General features: G+C 38.4%; 1 protein-coding gene across 1 annotated transcript in view; it reads right to left on the bottom strand.

The window, feature by feature from the left end:
* Positions 1–447: 447 nt before the first annotated feature.
* Positions 448–17,790, bottom strand: part of NDFIP1 (Nedd4 family interacting protein 1) — a 44,073-nt gene continuing 26,730 nt past the window's right edge. Inside the window, exons 4-8 of the mRNA XM_001153016.8 lie at positions 17,378–17,465; positions 15,337–15,461; positions 12,562–12,628; positions 8,535–8,640; positions 448–1,497 (exon numbers count right to left, since the gene is read on the bottom strand). Coding sequence (XP_001153016.3) covers positions 8,537–8,640; positions 12,562–12,628; positions 15,337–15,461; positions 17,378–17,465 — 384 coding nt within the window. The 3' untranslated portion in view covers positions 448–1,497; positions 8,535–8,536. The remainder of the gene's footprint in view (positions 1,498–8,534; positions 8,641–12,561; positions 12,629–15,336; positions 15,462–17,377; positions 17,466–17,790) is intronic.

The following is a 17,790-nucleotide window of genomic DNA, read 5'->3' as shown; positions in this document are numbered from 1 at the left end:
TTAAGATTGAGACAAGAATAGAAATCAGGAGAAATGAGGAATCTTTAATTTCAACTGACTGAATGCTCACAGGACTCAAACCAGTTGGTGCATTCAACTGAGAAAAAGAACAAATGAGAACATGCAGAAAACACTGGAAATAAATTATCTAAAATTATGTCTAAAAATTGAAGCATAATTAGGAATTCCAGAATGATTTAAGATCTCTACAACTCCTCTCTACTTTTTTAGTCCATTATCTTTTACAGAACCAATGTTCAAATACATTTTTAGGAATGTATTTAGTAGGATATAAGAGGACTTCTTGTGCTGAAAATGAAGAAAAAAATTGACCCAACATTAGTTTTTTAATCGCATCTACTGAATGATTCCCTAAGATTAGAAAAAATTGCCTTAGCAATCAACAAATGCAAGCCAAGAAATTAAGCACTAATCTACAGTAAAAGGTGCTACACAAGAGATATTTATTAATGTTCTGTTGTATTTACAGTTTTAACATAGCAAACCAAGATGAATTACCACTTGGGCAGAAAGCACATCATTCTACATTATAACCCACTGGTTTCTGCTAACACGTTGTAAAAGCAAGTAGTACAGTATGTTAGGGATCATCTCAAAAGTTCCAAGCTACTTCTTTCTTTGCTCCTAAGTACCTAAGCCTCTCCTCACTCCCAGACTTTGGCCTAATCACCAGGAGACAAAAGGAAAATAAGGGGGGTGGGGGTGGGGGTGGGGGTGAAGAACGTTAATTATAGAAAGAGTGTCAAGAATTACATTTTAGTAATTAAGCTTCATTTGTATCCTAGTGCTTTCTGTTTTATACAGTGACAACACCTTTAGAATCCCTTAGGTACAATAAGGTACCGCAAAATTGTGAATACAGGCTATAACAAATTAATGCTTATTATTTACCAATTAAAGACTTATTTTTGACCACACCTTAAATGTATTTTTGCACTATGATTTTGCTTCCAGGTGTTCACACAGAATTGAATAAATTTCTAGATTAACTTGAACAGCAAATATGGATTATGTGCAAAAACACAGTCATAACAAAAGTTTAACTTTTGAGAAAACCCCTTTAAAATGGCCAGCATTATACATATCTTACAATAAAATATTTAATTCCAAGTTCATTTTGAGATGGAGGATGAATAAAGCAAGACTGCCCCCTACCGACTACAGGGACATGGCTCATGCTACTTAAAATGACTACAAACAATATATAAGGCATTATTAATACATCACAGACTTGATTGCAAGAGCTTTTTCAAACATTAACCACTAATGATTCAATGATTACAGAATTCTGCATTAACTATTAAAATTTTACACCTAGGAACAAATAGAGAGAAATGATCTTTTCAACAGTACTTTATTTTTTTAAAGCAGGTGATTATTCCTCTGTGTTCTGCATCTTGATTCACTTCCTGCAGGTGTTCTCTTGCTTCTTGAGAGAGAATTCATAAATGCAGGAAGGCCTTTGCCAGAAAACATCTGCCAGAGAAGGATATTGAATATTGAAACTCTAGTTAGCTTGTTATTTTGGCTAAGAGAAGGATGTAGTCACAAAAGAAGGCAGGATGTTTGGAGACACAAGTGCATTTTAACATAGTTTTAAGATTACTGTATACTGACATCACGGTATTCAATAAACATTAAAATTTCAGTTCTTAAAGTTATCAAGGCCTCTAGAACTAGAAAAAACTGGAATGCTTTTTGTAAAAACTCCTGAAGTCAGGAGTCTCTCTTTCCAAACCTCTTAACAAAAGAATACAATGGAAGCAGTGCTACTGCGCATCCCACACTGAACACTGTCAGCAATGACTGAAACTTGGGACAGAGAGCATAATCCAAGTGCACAAGTAATTTTCCTAATATACCTGAAGATACTGTTTACCCTAACAATTCCACTAGATATTGCACAAGGAAGCTTTCCAGTAAGGATGCCAACCACGTCATGCTATACCTCAACCGAGCATGGCAAAATTAGAAAACAAGGATAAACTCACAGGTACCACAAATACTTTTAAAAAACAAGTTTTCCTAAAAAGTCATTGTATTTGGGGCATGTTTCTCTTAAAATAATACATGTAGTTTCAAACTAATTTTAAGAAAGGAATATATCTGACTGAAATAAATGCTCTCGAAATAATGCCTACGCATTTTACTAAATGCAGTTTTCATCTAATACTTTGAGGCATTTCTGTACTAGTATATTGTTTTGGTTCTCATGAAAATAACTTGGGAAAAACTACAAGTAATTCCCTATATTAACAATAAAAGAAGAACTATTAAGAATAAAAGAAGAAACACTAAAGAGATACATTTACTGCTTAATAAACATTTATTGAGAAACTATTTTGTGGTACTCAGCAAGAAGTGAGAGTTGGATGGGCTCAAATATCGGCCCATAACTTACTTTTCTATCCTCCAAATTACTATAAAAGCCACAAGAAACTCTTCTGTGTCTTTTCTTTCTTTTCCTTTTTTTTTTTTTTTTTTTTTTTTTTTTTGGAGACAAGAGTCTGTCACTCAGGCTGGAGTGCAGTGGCGCGAGCTCGGCTCACTGCAACCTACACCTCCAGGGCTCAAGCCAACCTTCTGCCTCAGCCCCGCAAGTGACTGGCACTAACAGGCGTGCACCACTATGCCCGGTGTCTTCTGTATCTTTTCTGATTAGATTACTGCGTAAGTATTTAAAAGGCTGCCAAAATGGAGAGAGACTACAAACACACTGGAGGAAATGAACATATTTTAATATTATCAACATTTTTCCAAACTATAAATTCACTTGTGTTGTGATTTGAAGTAAACCACTGAAACTGATACAATGACATCTTTTCTTTAGATTGAGAGACATAAGAGATTGAAAGACCTCGGAAAGCACAGAGACAGAGACACAAAAATATGAGGAACTCTAAAAGCCAAGTAGAAGCAAAAAAGAAAATTGGCAGATGAATATTAAATGAATGTTTTTGCAATGAGGCCAGACTCATTATAAACATAAATAATTTGTTTTATCAGTTTCTATATTTTTTTTTTTTTTTTGAGACGGAGTCCCGCTCTATCACCCAGGCTGGAGTGCAGTGGCACAATTTTGGCTCACTGCAAGCTCCGCCCCCCAGGTTCATGCTGTTCTCCTGCCTCAGCCTCCCGAGTAGCTGGGACTACAGGCGCCCGCCACCACACCCAGCTGATTTTTTGTATTTTTAGTAGAGACGGGGTTTCACTGTGTTAGCCAGGATGGTCTTGATCTCCTGACCTCGTGATCTGCCCGCCTTGGCTTCCCAAAGTGCTGGGATTACAGGCGTGAGCCACCATGCCCGGCCCAGTTTCTTTTAATAGATGAAAACTGATGAAACAGTGACTAGTAGGTCAAAACAGAGTTTGCAAGAATATACAATATGGTACGGACAATTACCTGGCCACTTCTTTAGTTTATGATGCTTTAGCATAGGTAAACAGCTTTAATAGATCCCTCAAAGTCAAAGCCTGACACCCAACAAACATTAAAAATCCCTTTGCTTGTTCAGTAAGAGAAGTAAAAATTAAATTAAAATAAAATATCTCAAGAGGACCTAGAGAGGTCACCAGTGGGTAATCTCAATCACCACACAATCTCCAAATGAAAGACTGCTAGAGGGCACTGCTGTCTGAGACTTGGAGGCTTGAGTGGCAGTGTTACAGAAATGCTGGCAGTACACAAACTGAAGAACAAACAGATCTTAGGGACTCTGGACCGTATTACTAAATTATAGATCAGATCACTTTGTAAAAAAAAAAAAAAAAAAGGAATCCAATAGCCTACAGATCATTTAATTCCAAGAGGAAGACAACCAGTTCTTCTTGGAGACATGTAAATTTTGTTTAGCAAAAATTCTACTGGAAACACCATTTCCCTATTATCTTGCTATCTTATAACATAGTCCAATAAGTAAACCTTTACCTTGAGATGAATTTCCTTTAATAAAATAAAAGAAGTATTAAGGAACAGGAGAAAAATTACAGAAAAGGAGAAATGAAAGTGTCTGTTATCACATAGAAAAAAATTAAAATATTTGATGCCTAATAGGTACAGCTCACTAGGTCACTTTTTTAATTATGAAGGCCCTAGCTCATTAATGCTAGGGCTCAAAAACCTCCTTTTTTCCTTCTATTTCAGATGCAGTTAAAATAAATAATTTTAAAATATATTATGCTTCATATGTACAAGTACTTTTGGTACCACACAAATAGTGTTAGATATAACCAATCAACTGTGTTACCGCCTTATTACTGTAGCTAACTCCTCATTCACCTGGCAGCATCAGAGGAGGTGGTAATCCATAAAAATGTATTTTCCAGTGAACTGGTAAATAAGAAAAGTATAAACACTTTACATTTTTTACCATTTCAGGTACAGATGTTTATAACAGGTATCGGTTTCTTCTGCTTCCTCAGTCACATACTTTTTTTTTTTTTTTTCTGAGACAGAGTCTCGCTCTGTCGCCCAGGCTGGAGTGCAGTGGCGTGATCTTGGCTCACTGCAACCTCCACCTCCTGGGTTAAAGCGATTCTTCTGCCTCAGCCTCCCAAGTAGCTGGGATTACAGGCGCACACCACCACACCCAGATAATTTTTGTATTTTTAGTAGAGACGGGGTTTTGTCATGTTGCCCAGGCTGGTCTCAAACTTCTAACCTCAGGTGACCTGCCCACCTCGGCCTTCCAAAGTGCTGGGATTACAGGCGTGAGCCACTGCGCCCGGCCCAGTCACATACTTCTTGATGGCCACTGTGCACACCTTTAGCAGTTCCTTCTGGCATTTTGTTATGAAGTAGGAAAACAGATAACAGCTTATTAATACATTTTTCCCTCCCTTAAGCTTAAATGGACTCTGAAAAGGAACCTGAGAGCTGCCCCTATGATAGTAGTACATGAGCTTTAATGTTTAGCTTTTGTAATATCTACTTTGACTGATTAGAAAGAGGTGTTTTGGGATCACTTCAAGATTGGTTTATTTGTACTATATTTCAGGTAGCCTGACTAGAAAAGTCACTATTCTTATGCCCTTTTCTAGTAAAATGCCAAATCCTAGTACAATATGGAAAGTATATTATTTTTCTGTTTTGGTAAAGTTATTTTAAAAATTCTGTATCTGTATCTTTCTGGCAAAGTTATTTTAAAAATTCCCTACCTGTGTCTTTCTTCAGCTACCTTTTAATTGGTGACATCTCCATCAAAGAAGTAGAAGTCCATAAAAGAAAATAAAGCTTTTAGGAACACTGACCCCATTTTCTAAAGTTTGTGTTCTCTGATTGGTCATTCCCAGCTTTCTACTTGCATAAACTCTGTATTCTGATCCTTTTGATGGCTTCAGGTTGACAATGTCAAGAGAGGCAATTTAGCAGAGTAGTCACCAGTTTACCAGTGATTTTCCTCAGCAGGAGTTAGCCTAGGATTTTTAAACTACATTTTCCCTCTCCCCTATCCCTATCTCCCTAGAAGAATCACTGTACATGACAGTTAGAAATAAGATCAAAGTTATCCTTTAGTAATTTGACTGCCTGCTAGGCAAAAACTCAACAACCTTCTGACAAAATTCAGAGCTCATAATCTCTACAACATAATTAACAATGCTGCAACAAAGAAATAACTGGCCAGGTGTGTAAAAACAGGAAAATGTAACCCAGAGTCAAGAGAAAAATCCATCAATACAAATAGACTTATCTAACCTGATGTTGGAATTAGCAGATAATTACTTTTTAAAAACTGTGATAAGCATAATAAAGAATTGATAGGGAGGAAAAAAATAAAGCTTTCTTACTTCACATGATGGTTTTCTAGTATGTCTTCTAACAAAATTAAACTAAATGTCCTCTGAACTAGAGAAAGAAAGGATTCTACATCTGGATCTGGACAGAGTTCTTAACCTTTCAGTGGACAAAGGGAACTCAGTCCCATAGGATATTATGGCTTTTCAGGTTCCCTCTGGGGATCCCTGGAAAATTAGTGAAGTCATTAGAATTCTAAATTCTGCTGTAAGTTCCTCAAACCCTTAATTTAGAGCTCTGAATTCTCTGGGTGTGTCAGGAATGATTTCAAATAAACCAGGGTATCACAGTTAAATAGAAAAGCAAATAAACTCTATTATGCCCTCCAATGGTGTGCATTCATTTACCTCTGAGAAAGTTTCTGACAACTCTTAACGTACACTCCTGAAGCACCAGCAGGCTCATCACTTGAATCTCCCTTAGTACTTCCTACAACATTATTATTAAGGACTGCCTACTTCAAATCACAACCCCACATACATAGTTTTAAATTTAGAATATCAAAAAACATTTCAGAAATTTTAGAAAATCCAAACAATAACAACAAAATTTTCAGTAAAGCACCAAACAACACAGGAAAACTGAGACGTTCAGGCTTTCTGTCAACTGGGCTGCTATTTCTTATGCTTAGAACCAAGATGAAGAAGGTATGCAATCCCCTAATAAAGATTCAAATTTCTTTCTAACTGAAGAACAAAGAGAATAGACAGAAGTGTGATCTCAGTCCATTCAGAAATTCAGAGCTAACATTAGACTACACCTACAGAATTGATGACTTTTTTTTAAAAAGAGAAAGAAATCTGTCCCCTCAGTATATCTTGGGTGTCAATGTATTAGAGGGAAAATATTAGGTGATTTCAGCACCCTTCATAAGGAGGACTTGTAGCAACCCAATAGTACTAGCTTTTGAATCCTTGATAGGTAAAAGTTAAACCTAAGGCTAACTATGAATTCCAATCTGATATATAGATGAAAGATGACAATGGTAACTAAATAAAACTGCAAAGAATATCTAATAAGTCTCTTATGTTCTAGACATAAACAAAGACACATTGTAGGCATTAAGGCCCAGGCCAGTGGTATGAATATCCATCTGTGTCCAGACTGTGTGACTAAATTCAAATTCATGACATGCTACACATTTTCAAACATGCAATCAAAGATTCCTGTTTTTTAATAATGAATACTAGTTTTTTTAATAATGAAACTAACTTTAAAAGCAGTTTAAGCCTTCTTTACCTACATACATTTAATTATCCATGTAAAATGCTTAATATATTATCTGACACATGGAAAACTCCATGAGTGTTAATTTTAGTTTACTATACTATGCTTGAAAAAATGTTTGTTATATTCAAGAGGGTCTCATTATATGATTCTGTTGCCTAAAAGCTTTCAATGCTGTTCTATCACCTGGAAAATCAACTATGGTAGATGCTTTATTTTCTTGAAGCATACCTCCTGAGACCACCACAAGTCTTCAAAATTGAGAACCTCACGATTAGTATATGATTGCCTATATAAACTGACACTCTGCGAGTACAGAACAAATTCGTGCTCCACGTGGGCTTAGTCTTGCATTGACCCAACATGTCGCTGGCTCTATCAATTTCATGGTTCTACTGCAAATGGGCTTGGTGCTCAAGGTATCTGAGAAACCTGTTTCAACCTGACTTTTTAGCCTTGACCCTCAATACTCCTTTATGCCCCAATCAAGCTGCTATCCTCTGAACAAGCCCCATACTTCCCTATTTTTGCTCTTCACTCTGCCTCAGATGATTCTGAAATTCTTCCCCACACTCTCCACTATCATGTAAAGTTTATCTGAACTACACCACCTATCCTTTATAATGCTTTGCCTAAGACCTTCAACTGGACTGGCCTCTAGGTGGTGCTCAAGGTTCCACTCTATGATTAACACAGTCCCCAAAGCCCCAAGGAACAAACAGCCAAGTCCAAGAAAGCCTATTAGAACTTGTTACCAGAGAGAGCTCTCTCTGGTGTACTCTTTCTCAAGATTCTCTACCTCTTCCTTCAGGCAGCCATTGATGTAAGATGGAGTGTCAGCCTCTGGGGAAAATCATGTGTGAATCAAAGAGCCTTGGCAGGGCTTAGTCCTCCTGTTCTAGGCAAGGGAAAAGGTCCTTTCTCCTCTTTTCTTGAGTTTGACCTTCCTCACATTAGAGTGGTATCGGAATGTCAACCTGAAGAAAGCCATCGGGAAAGCCTCAATGACAATTTTAAAAGATGGAAGACTTGGTGGGCTTGTCAGCAGCCCAGACAAAAGGAGTTCTTAAAGTACTACACAGTCTCTCCAGGTTCTGGGATTTAGGGGCAGAGATGAGTGATTATGCCTAAAGGGTTCCTTCTGAATGTCATCCTCTGGAACTGGTGCAACAGTAAGCAGTGGCTTCAGGATGCTGGAATTCAGTCAAGCAGCCAAATATCCCAGCTTTCTGATGACTGCTAAGACCCCTGCCTCTTTCACACTGTCAAAGCATGAAGTAATGATTTCTCCTATGGCAGTTTTTCTAATTTGACTTTATCAATAGCTTTTTGTAAAAATTCCTGTTACTAGACAAGAAACTGCTAAAAGGCAGGGACTGTGCCTTCTTTACTTTCTCTATATGCCCCTATCACAGATACTCTAAAACTGAACAGAAATCTACAATGTAGCACATGGTTACACTGGGACTAGAATAAATTTTTTCTTTAATACCTTTAATAAATAAAGAGAACTCTGGTCCTGGGGAGATTTGAGAAAGTTTCTGGCATCTTCCGAACTTTTGCATAATTGATAAATCCTCTGAGAAACAGGAGAAAGCCTAATTTAAAAAAGAAAAGTCATGAATGAATTTATAATTTCCATGTTAAGTCCCCTCCCCAGAAATCCCTCTCCTGATAGCGATACATTGTTATTTTTCTGCTAAAGGTAATCAAAACATGAGCAATTTCCTCCAGAATCTGCAGAGGATTTTCATACCAAATTATCCATCCTTCAATGAGAAGGTATAATGTAAGAGTCAATAGTGTCTTTCGCACATTCAGAATTGAATTGGTCTAAAAAGGAAATAAAAAATAAGATGGAGCCAAACATTTACATATGAAAGCCTCATTGAGAAACATCAAAATCTACCTATTGAGTTCCAAAAAAGCATTGCAAGATAATGAACTCCAAACAACAACAACAACAAAAAGAGGTTATAACTGTGTTTTTCTCAAGTAAAAAGAAAAAATATAACCTTCCTTGTCATGGGCTTTTTCTGTCGACAGTATATAATGTTGTCCACTAGATGTCAGGATCCCTTTATCTATTACAGCAATTCTCATCGTCTCAACTTGAAACTTTAGTTCTCTACTACTACTACTACTACTATTATTATTATTATTATTATTATTATTATTATTATTATTATTAACAGACAGGGTCTTGCTCTGTTGCCCAGGCTGGAGTGCAGCGGTATGATCACACCTCTGCAAGCTTGAATTCCTGGGCCCAGATGATCCTCCTGCCTCTGCTTCCCAAGTAGCTAAGATAACAGGTTCATGCCCAGCTAATTTTTTAATTTTCTGTAGAGATAGGGGTCTCGCTATGTTGCTCAGGCTGGTCTTCAACTCCTAGGCTCAAGTGATTCTCCTGTCTCAGCCTCCCAAAGAGTTGGGATTATAGGTGTCAACCACTGTACCCAGCCTATTTCTCTATTCTTAGTAAGACTCTTTTTGTGTGACTACACCAGAATCCATACATTCACAAAAGTTTGTACCTCCTAAAACTGTCAGCAGAGAGGTGATATGCCCCTCCAGTGGAAACTCAGATACTCCTCCTGGCCTTCCTCTTTCAGAGATGGTCTCTGAGCCTTTAGCACATTTTTTTTTTAAATACTTTTACTGGGATACTCAGTGGTAGAAAATGATACTTGAACAGTTGAACTGATTTTTAGCAGTAACCAAGAGCTGTCAGCTCTGAGCTTGGGGAACATCATTCTGTTTGGGACCCAAAGCAACAAGTGACTATTGAGCAGGGGTTACCCCTTCAAATACTAAGTTGGGGTATGGTGGTGGGATCTTACTGAACTGGAAGGCACATGACCTGTATGGAGGAGATAGCAACAACTCAGCTCCAGCCAAAGGGTGCCATGTGGAATGTAGGCTAGCTTTTCTTGATATTCCAACTTTCAAGAAAAGTAAAAACATTCAGGCGTTTTATGTGAAATAATTTTGATTTTTAAAATGTTGGCAACTAATTTAAAAAAACTTAAAAAATAACTGTGGAACAAATAAACTACAGGCTAACTATAGCTCAAGAGCAGCCAGCTTGGGAGCTCTGCACAGAGCTCTGCAAGACAAAACACCATTAAACTGGTTCTCTTCAAAAGGGAAGTTCCCAAAATGACCCGAATATTGGGCACAAATGCTCATAAGTGTATCCAAACTCTTATTTTTATATATATATATATATATTTTTTTTTTTTTTGAGATGGAATCTTGCTCTGTTACCCAGGCTGGAGTGCAGTGGCACGATCTCAGTTCACCGCAACCTCCGTCTCTCGGGTTCAAGCCATTCTCCTCCCAAGTAGCTGGGATCATAGGCATGAGCAACCACAGCCAGCTAATTTTTGTATTTTTAGTAGAGACGGGGTTTCACCATGGTGGCCATGCTGGTCTCGAACTCCTGACCTCAAGTTATCTGCCTGCCTCGGCCTCCCAAAGTGCTGGGATTACAGGCATGAGCCACCACGCCGGGCCAAACTCTTATTTTTTGCTTACAAGCAAATGGTACATAGCAAGAATGATCAATGATGAAGGATTATAAAACCTCCTCCCATGAAACTTTAAAAGGGAATCAATCCATTAAATTTCTTTAAATTATTTATGCCATAAGCAATCAATCTGAACATATGCTTAAGGGCTCTTCTTTGGTCCATTCAGGATTTGACTTGGGGAAACACGGGTGGTCAGCCTTTCTCTTAAAGGTACAGTTTAGAAAATAAGCAAGCCAAGGAACTATTTCTTCTAAATTATTCTCCTGTTGGTCATTTTTATTACTGAAGTTCTCAATAATCAATAGAGGAAAAAAAATTACTATTTCTCTTTCCTTAGAATTCTAATGACCAATCATAGAGTACATGATGCTGTTGAGGAGGTGGTAGATGGTGCGATGAATGATTTATGTTTTCTAAGTAAAATGTAGGGTCAGCAATGCAAGGCTCTGTCAGTTTTGGCAAAACAGGTCCTGAACTGTTTTGTTTTGTTTTTAGAGACACTGTCTTGCTGTCACCCGAGCTGAAGTGCAGTGACGCCATCATAGTTCACTGCAGGCTCCAACTCCTGGGCTCAAGGGGTCCTCCTGGCTCAGTCTCCCAAGTAGCTAGGACTACAGGCACAAACCACCATGCTTGGTTAATTTAAAAAAATTTTTTTATAGAGACGAGGTCTTGCTATGTTGCCCAGGCTGGTCTTAAAATCCTGGCCTCAAGGTGAAATCCTCCTGACTCAGCCTCCCAAAATGCTGGGATTACAGGCGTGAGCCACCATGCCTGGCCCAGGTCCTCAATTTATTAAACACCTGCCAGGCATGGGTGCCAGGATGTCCTAGCCAGAACCATTAGCAGCACCACCACCAAGGATCTTAATTAAGGGGGCAACAAGAAGCAAAACAGGACATAGGAGAAACTGATGTCACAGAAGCACAGTGAGGCAATCACACCATCTTTAATAGCCACAAGATGGCCCTGTTATTCTTTTGTAGAAATGACAGAAGTGATGGTGGTCTCTCTAACTGTATCATATATATTTTCTTTACATATAATCAAGAAGCCAACATTGAAATAATTTACTCCAATGTTCATCTCTTTGTTTTAATGTCTAGGAAAAAAGTATTTAAGAATAAATATTTAGAGTAAAAAATATAATCCAGGCCAGGCATGGTGGCTCAGGCCTGTAATCCCAGCACTTTGGGAGGCCGAGGCAGGCGGATCACAAAGTCAGGAGATTGAGACCATCCTGGCCAACACGGTAAAACCCCGTCTCTACTAAAAATATAAAAAAATTAGCCGGGCGTGGTGGCAGGTGCCTGTAGTCCCAGCTACTCGGGAGGCTGAGGCAGGAGAATGGCGTGAACCCGGGAGGTGGAGCTTGCAGTGAGCCGAGATCACGCCACTGCACTCCAGCCTGTGCGACAGAGCAAGACTCTGTAAAAAAAAAAAAGGCCTCTTGCCTATTGTAAAATAATTCTTATTCTCACCAACGGTAAACTAAAGCATTCTGGAAATCCAATGGTGGTTCTTTCAGAAGTTATGTCTAGCGAGGTTACATATTTTCTGTTTTCTACTGACAGACCCACCAAAGATGGGCCACCTGCACTTATGAGTTAGTTCAACTGGCTGCAGTAAGTGTATAAGCAATTCTGGTTTGAGTCTGTAAATGCTGTGTGGCAATAGCTCACAAGGGGAAAAAAACTGACAGACTACAGAGTCATCAGCATACCCCATTTATCACATGGGGGAGAAGAATATATGTATAGGTTAGGAAGAACCTACAACCACAAAGAAACTTTTTATTAACGTGCATGTTACTCTGATGGTAACGAAAGACTATTTTTAAGAAAGCAACATTTTTAAAATGTTTATTATTAATTGTTAATATATTACTATACAGTAATCAAGATGAACATTTACTACAAGTAATTTTACTTATAAAATTTAATGTAATGTTTTCTTGCCTTTTCTTACATTAAAAACACTTACCTAAAACAAGGAACACCCACCAGAGCCAGTACTGACCATCAAAATATCCAGGGAAATAGGTGGAAAACTAAAAAATAAGGCAAAACACTTTATAGCAGCTTAACAGACACAATTTCTCATTTTAACTTAAGGGTACACAAAATCACAAAATGCAAGACTTATTCTTTTTTTTTTTTTTTTGAGACGGAGTTTCGCTCTTGTTGCCCAGGCTGAAGTGCAATGGCGTGATCTCGGCTCACTGCAACCTCTGCCTCTCAGGTTCAAGCGATTCTCCTGCCTCAGCCTCCCGAGTAGCTGGGATTACAGGCATATACCACCATGCCTGGCTAACTTTATATTTTTAGTAGAGATGGGGTTTCTCCATGTTGGTCAAGCCGGTCTCAAACTCCCTACCTCAGGTGATCCACCCACATCAGCCTCCCAAAGTGCTGGGATTACAGGCGTGAGCTACCGTGACCAGCAAGACTTATTTGTTCTACCAATGCCATCACTTAGCCTTTAGAATAATTTTAAAATATAAGTGAAAGTATTTTACATATTACTAGCTTGAAATGGTTACAATAAATGCAAATCTATTTCCTTTCAAGGAAAAGCAATTGTTAAATATGACAGCTTTTAGCTTTATTAACTCCTTATTTTGAAAGTATACAAAAATTGGTTTTTTTAGAAAACATCTTCCCCACATAATATTTGCTCTTCTAGAAATGTGCTTCAATAATGATCGTTTTACTTTGCCTATTCAGTGCCAAAAGCAATTATTATTATTAATTTTAAGAGACAGGATCTCACTATGTTGTCCAGGCTGCATTTGAACTCCTGGGCTCAAGCAATCCTCTCACCTCAGCCTCCTGAGTAGATGATACCATTGCCTTCTTTCTAATGAGGCCTGATTTTGTTCCTACTCCTCCAGCCTTGTCTTGACTTTGGAAGCTTTATCATGTATACCAGGGTAATCCCCTTCCCTTGCTGGTTTAGGAATGGGCACAGGATGCCATTCTGACCAGTGGAAATTGAGGGCTTCTGAGAAGCTTTCCTTGCTTCTCAAAGAAAAAACATTTCTTTCTAAAGGTGGTAGAAAAATTTTTTTTAAATAGTTCTTTTTCTTCTCTTGAGCACCGTCGTGTTTCAATGTAATACTGATACATGAAACTGCCATCTTTTAACCCTGAGGGGAGGGGGGACCTGTGCCAATATGCTGATATGTCAGCTGTCCTTGATGATGTCAAAGAACCACTGACTTAACTAACCTCCTTGTCAGGGACTTGTTTTCAGGGGAAATAAAATTTCCCCATTTAAAAAAACAATTAAAAATTTTTTTCTAAGCCATTTTGAGCTAGGTTTTTGTTACTCACAGTCAAAAGCATCCTACCTGATACAAGTTAATTCATTTGATTAACTTTTTTTTTTTTTTTTGAGAAGGAGTCTCACTCTGTCGCCCAGGCTGGAGTGCAGTGGCACAATCTCGGCTCACTGTAAGCTCCACCTCCTGGGTTCACGCCATTCTCCTTCCTCAGCCTCCCGAGTAGCTGGGACTACAGGCCCCCGCTACCATGTCTGGCTATTTTTTTGGTATTTTTTTAGTAGAGAGGGGGTTTCACCATGTTAGCTAGGATGGTCTCGATCTCCTGACTTCGTGATCTGTCCACCTCGGCCTCCCAAAGTGCTGGGATTACAGGCGTGAGCCACCGCACCCGGCCCATTTGATTCACTTTTTAAATGCAGTTGAAAATTTAGTTTGAAAAAAAAAAAAAGACTGGAATTAATTTTATTTCTCTTTTCCTTGGAGGCTTTGGTGTCCAAGAGTTTAATGTAGTTCGAAAATTAAAATATAGTATTTTCTTTGTTAATAAAGTAACAATTAAAATTTAGGGAAGGAATGAAAACCTCTTTAGGGCTCGAGTTCTTAACCTAAAGTCCATTATTATAGATGAGTACATATTAGCTATGTGGGGGAAAAGCTTACAACTTTCATCAGATTCCCAAAGGATTCTGGAACCCTAAAAACGTTAACAAATGTTTTATAATAAATAAGGTGGCACTACGTAGAAAAACTACAGTGGTCAAGCAACACCCATTAGTTAGTTAAGTATGCCAATTTATGACGGATAAATTGGTTTTGTTTATAAGGTTGACGATAGCAATAAATTTATCTGAAATCAGAGGATACTTTAAAAGCCTAGATCTTTTACAACTTTAAATTACTTCATGCAAATTTAACTAACTGGTAACTCTGAAGTCACTAAAGACATACATCTCTATAATTTACTTGAGAGGTAGGCTCCTAATGGAGCAATACTTGTTAAACAGTTTTGGCTCCCCAAACATTTTGGCATAAGCAATCCTGGAAGGGAGAGGGGAAGAGAAGGAGAAAAGAAAAGAAGGAAGAAGAGAGCTAGATTAAAACTGTAACAGAATTAATGAGAGGAATGGCTGCTTTTGATGAGATATCAAAGGGGTAATATCCTTCCTTTTATTACAAAAACAACTAACTTCAGAACATATACATTATCATATTATAAACATTAAAAACAAAGAAAGCAGATGGTGAACAATATTAATGATAGACCAGTTTTCAATAGATTTGACAACAAAACTTGTGTGCATGAACCATTTGCAAATGATTTTGGTTCAGCTTCATCATGAAACCACAGACAAACCAAAAATCATTTAACACACTGAAATAAGTTTTAAAAAAGCAAATGAAAAATCAAATATTCAAAAATATTCTGATTATTGCCTCTCTGTAGAGCCCATCTTTTCTGTTATACAACTTACCCTGACAATCAGGATCCATTTAATTAGAGAGAGACCAAATCCTGAAATGGCCCCATACCTTCCTGCAGCTGAAGTGGTCAGGCAAAAAGACAGGAAAAACCCAATCCAGTTAAAGAGGAATGCCACTGCAAAAGCAGAGGAGGGGGAAGATGTTAGACATGTCCTGTTACCCAAGAACAAGAGTGCCTTACACCTGCCTCTGTTTAAATGACTTTCCACAGGATAAAAGACAGCCTGTCCTCCACAACCGTCACCATACCTCCTCTAAAACATCCATTCTTCTGTCTTTCCCCAAAAAGCAAACAAGAAAAACTCCTCCCTATCAGGTTTTACACTTATGTCTACTGCTAGTCACTTTCAAAAACGCCTTAATAGGCTGAGCACAGTAGCTCACATCTGTAATCCTAGCACTTTGGGAGGCCAACGTTGGAGGATCCCCTGAGCCCAGCAGTTTGAGACCAGCCTGAGCACCACAGCGAGACCCATCTCTACAAAAACTGAAAAAAACAAAACAAACAAACAAACAAACAAAAGCCGGGCACAGTGGTGCACACCTGCAAGTCCCAGCTACTTGGGAGGCTGACGTGGGGGGATCACTTGAGCCCAGGAAGTCAAGGGTACACTGAGAAGTGATCACACCACTGCACTCCAAATTCAGCCTGGGCAACAGAGCAAGACCTTGTCTCAAAAGGAAAAAGCAAAAAAACCAAAAAACAGCAAAAAGCAAACATTAACATTCACCAAACTGTATACTTACAACCTCTGCTTTTTTTTTTTTTTTTTTTTTTTTTTGAGACTGAGTCTCACTCTGTCACCCAGGCTGCAGTGCAGTAGCACGACCTTGGCTCACTGCAATCTCTGCCTCCCAGGTTCAAGTGATTCTCCTGCCTCAGCCTCCCGAGTGGCTGGGACTATAGGCGTGCACCGCCAGGCCAGGCTAATTTTTGTTTTTAGTAGAGACAGGGTTTCTCCATGTTGGCCAGGCTGGTCTTGAACCTCTAGCCCCAGGTGATTCGCCCACCTCAGCCTTCCAAAGTGCTGGGATTACAGGCATGAGCCACTGTGCCCAGCCTTTGACCTCTTTTTTTTTTTTTTTTTTTTTTGAGACGAAGTCTCACTCTTGTCCCCCAGGCTGGAGTGCAATGGTGCGATCTCACCTCATGGCAACCTCCGCCTCCCGGGTTCAATCGATTCTCCTGCCTCAGCCTCCTGAGTAGCTGGGATTACAGGTGCCTGCCACCACACCCAGCTAATTTTTGTATTTTTAGTAGAGATGGGGTTTCACCATGGTGGCCAGGCTGGTCTCGAACTCCTGACCTCAGGGCATCTGCCTGCCTCGGCCTCCCAAAGTGCTGGGATTATAGGCGTGAGCCACCATGCCGAGCCTGACCTCTGCTTTTTACTGTGTGTGTTATATATATATAGTCCAGTAAATAAAATAAATGCCTTCAACATTAAATAAGTGCCCCCAAATAATCTGATTCAAGTCACTCATCCTCCTGTTCTCTGAATTTTGACAACTTATATAACATCACCTCTAAAAGCATTGCATTTTCTTATCTTTCTAATACAACAAATAAAGGAAATGGTTGCTCACTTCTATGTGAGGCACACAAAAAGATAAATGGCAAGTAACATGAAGGGAGAAAATCAGGCTGACTTTGATCTGTCAGAAAAAAGAAGCTTTCAGAGCAAAATTCATCAAAGGCATTTAATTCCTATTCTACAGATTAAGTATGAGTAGAAGCAACGCAAAAGGGCCCCGTAGACCTGGAAGATGAGGCTTAGCTCATGTAAAAATGCAGCATCCTCATAACTGCTTTAATTATATTTTCCACAGGTATTCATGAAAATAGAAGGCAAAGAGAAGGGATATTAAAACAAAGGTATATTAAGCTTTGAACATTCCAGTAAAAGGCACCAAATAAACATAATGTATTAATATATTAGCTCAACTAGTTATTTTAATTCAGTCAGATTCACCCATAATCCAAAGCACTCTAGTTTGTAGGGCGTGGTTCTGATATGCATACATACTTACTGAAAAAAGTTAACATGAAAATCCCATCATTTCCTATCCTCAGCTGGTCAGCATCATCAAAATCATCCCGACCCACAAAATCCTCATCCTAAATGAAAAGAAAAAGAATTATTTCTAGGCAAAGGGAAGACATAAAGAAAAATGAAGGGGTAAATTTGAGTAGCAAGGAAAAAAGTTATTGCTTTGGCTCAGTTCAAAATTATGAGCATTAAAGGCTCAATGTGTGTTTAAAATTCCATTTTGCATTATTAATATATAATTAGAAAAGAAGCAAATCTTTCTTCTATCCCCAGTGTTCTAAATGAAATTTTCATCTTATAACCCAAGTTCTTTAACAATACACTTCAAAAATTTAATACACTTCAAAAACAATACACTTCAAGAATAGTTCACAAAGAACTATTTACTCTTCC

This window comes from Pan troglodytes, chromosome 4, assembly GCF_028858775.2.
Source record: "Pan troglodytes isolate AG18354 chromosome 4, NHGRI_mPanTro3-v2.0_pri, whole genome shotgun sequence".
Classification (NCBI taxonomy): domain Eukaryota; kingdom Metazoa; phylum Chordata; class Mammalia; order Primates; family Hominidae; genus Pan; species Pan troglodytes.
This window is presented reverse-complemented; position numbering and strand designations above follow the sequence as displayed.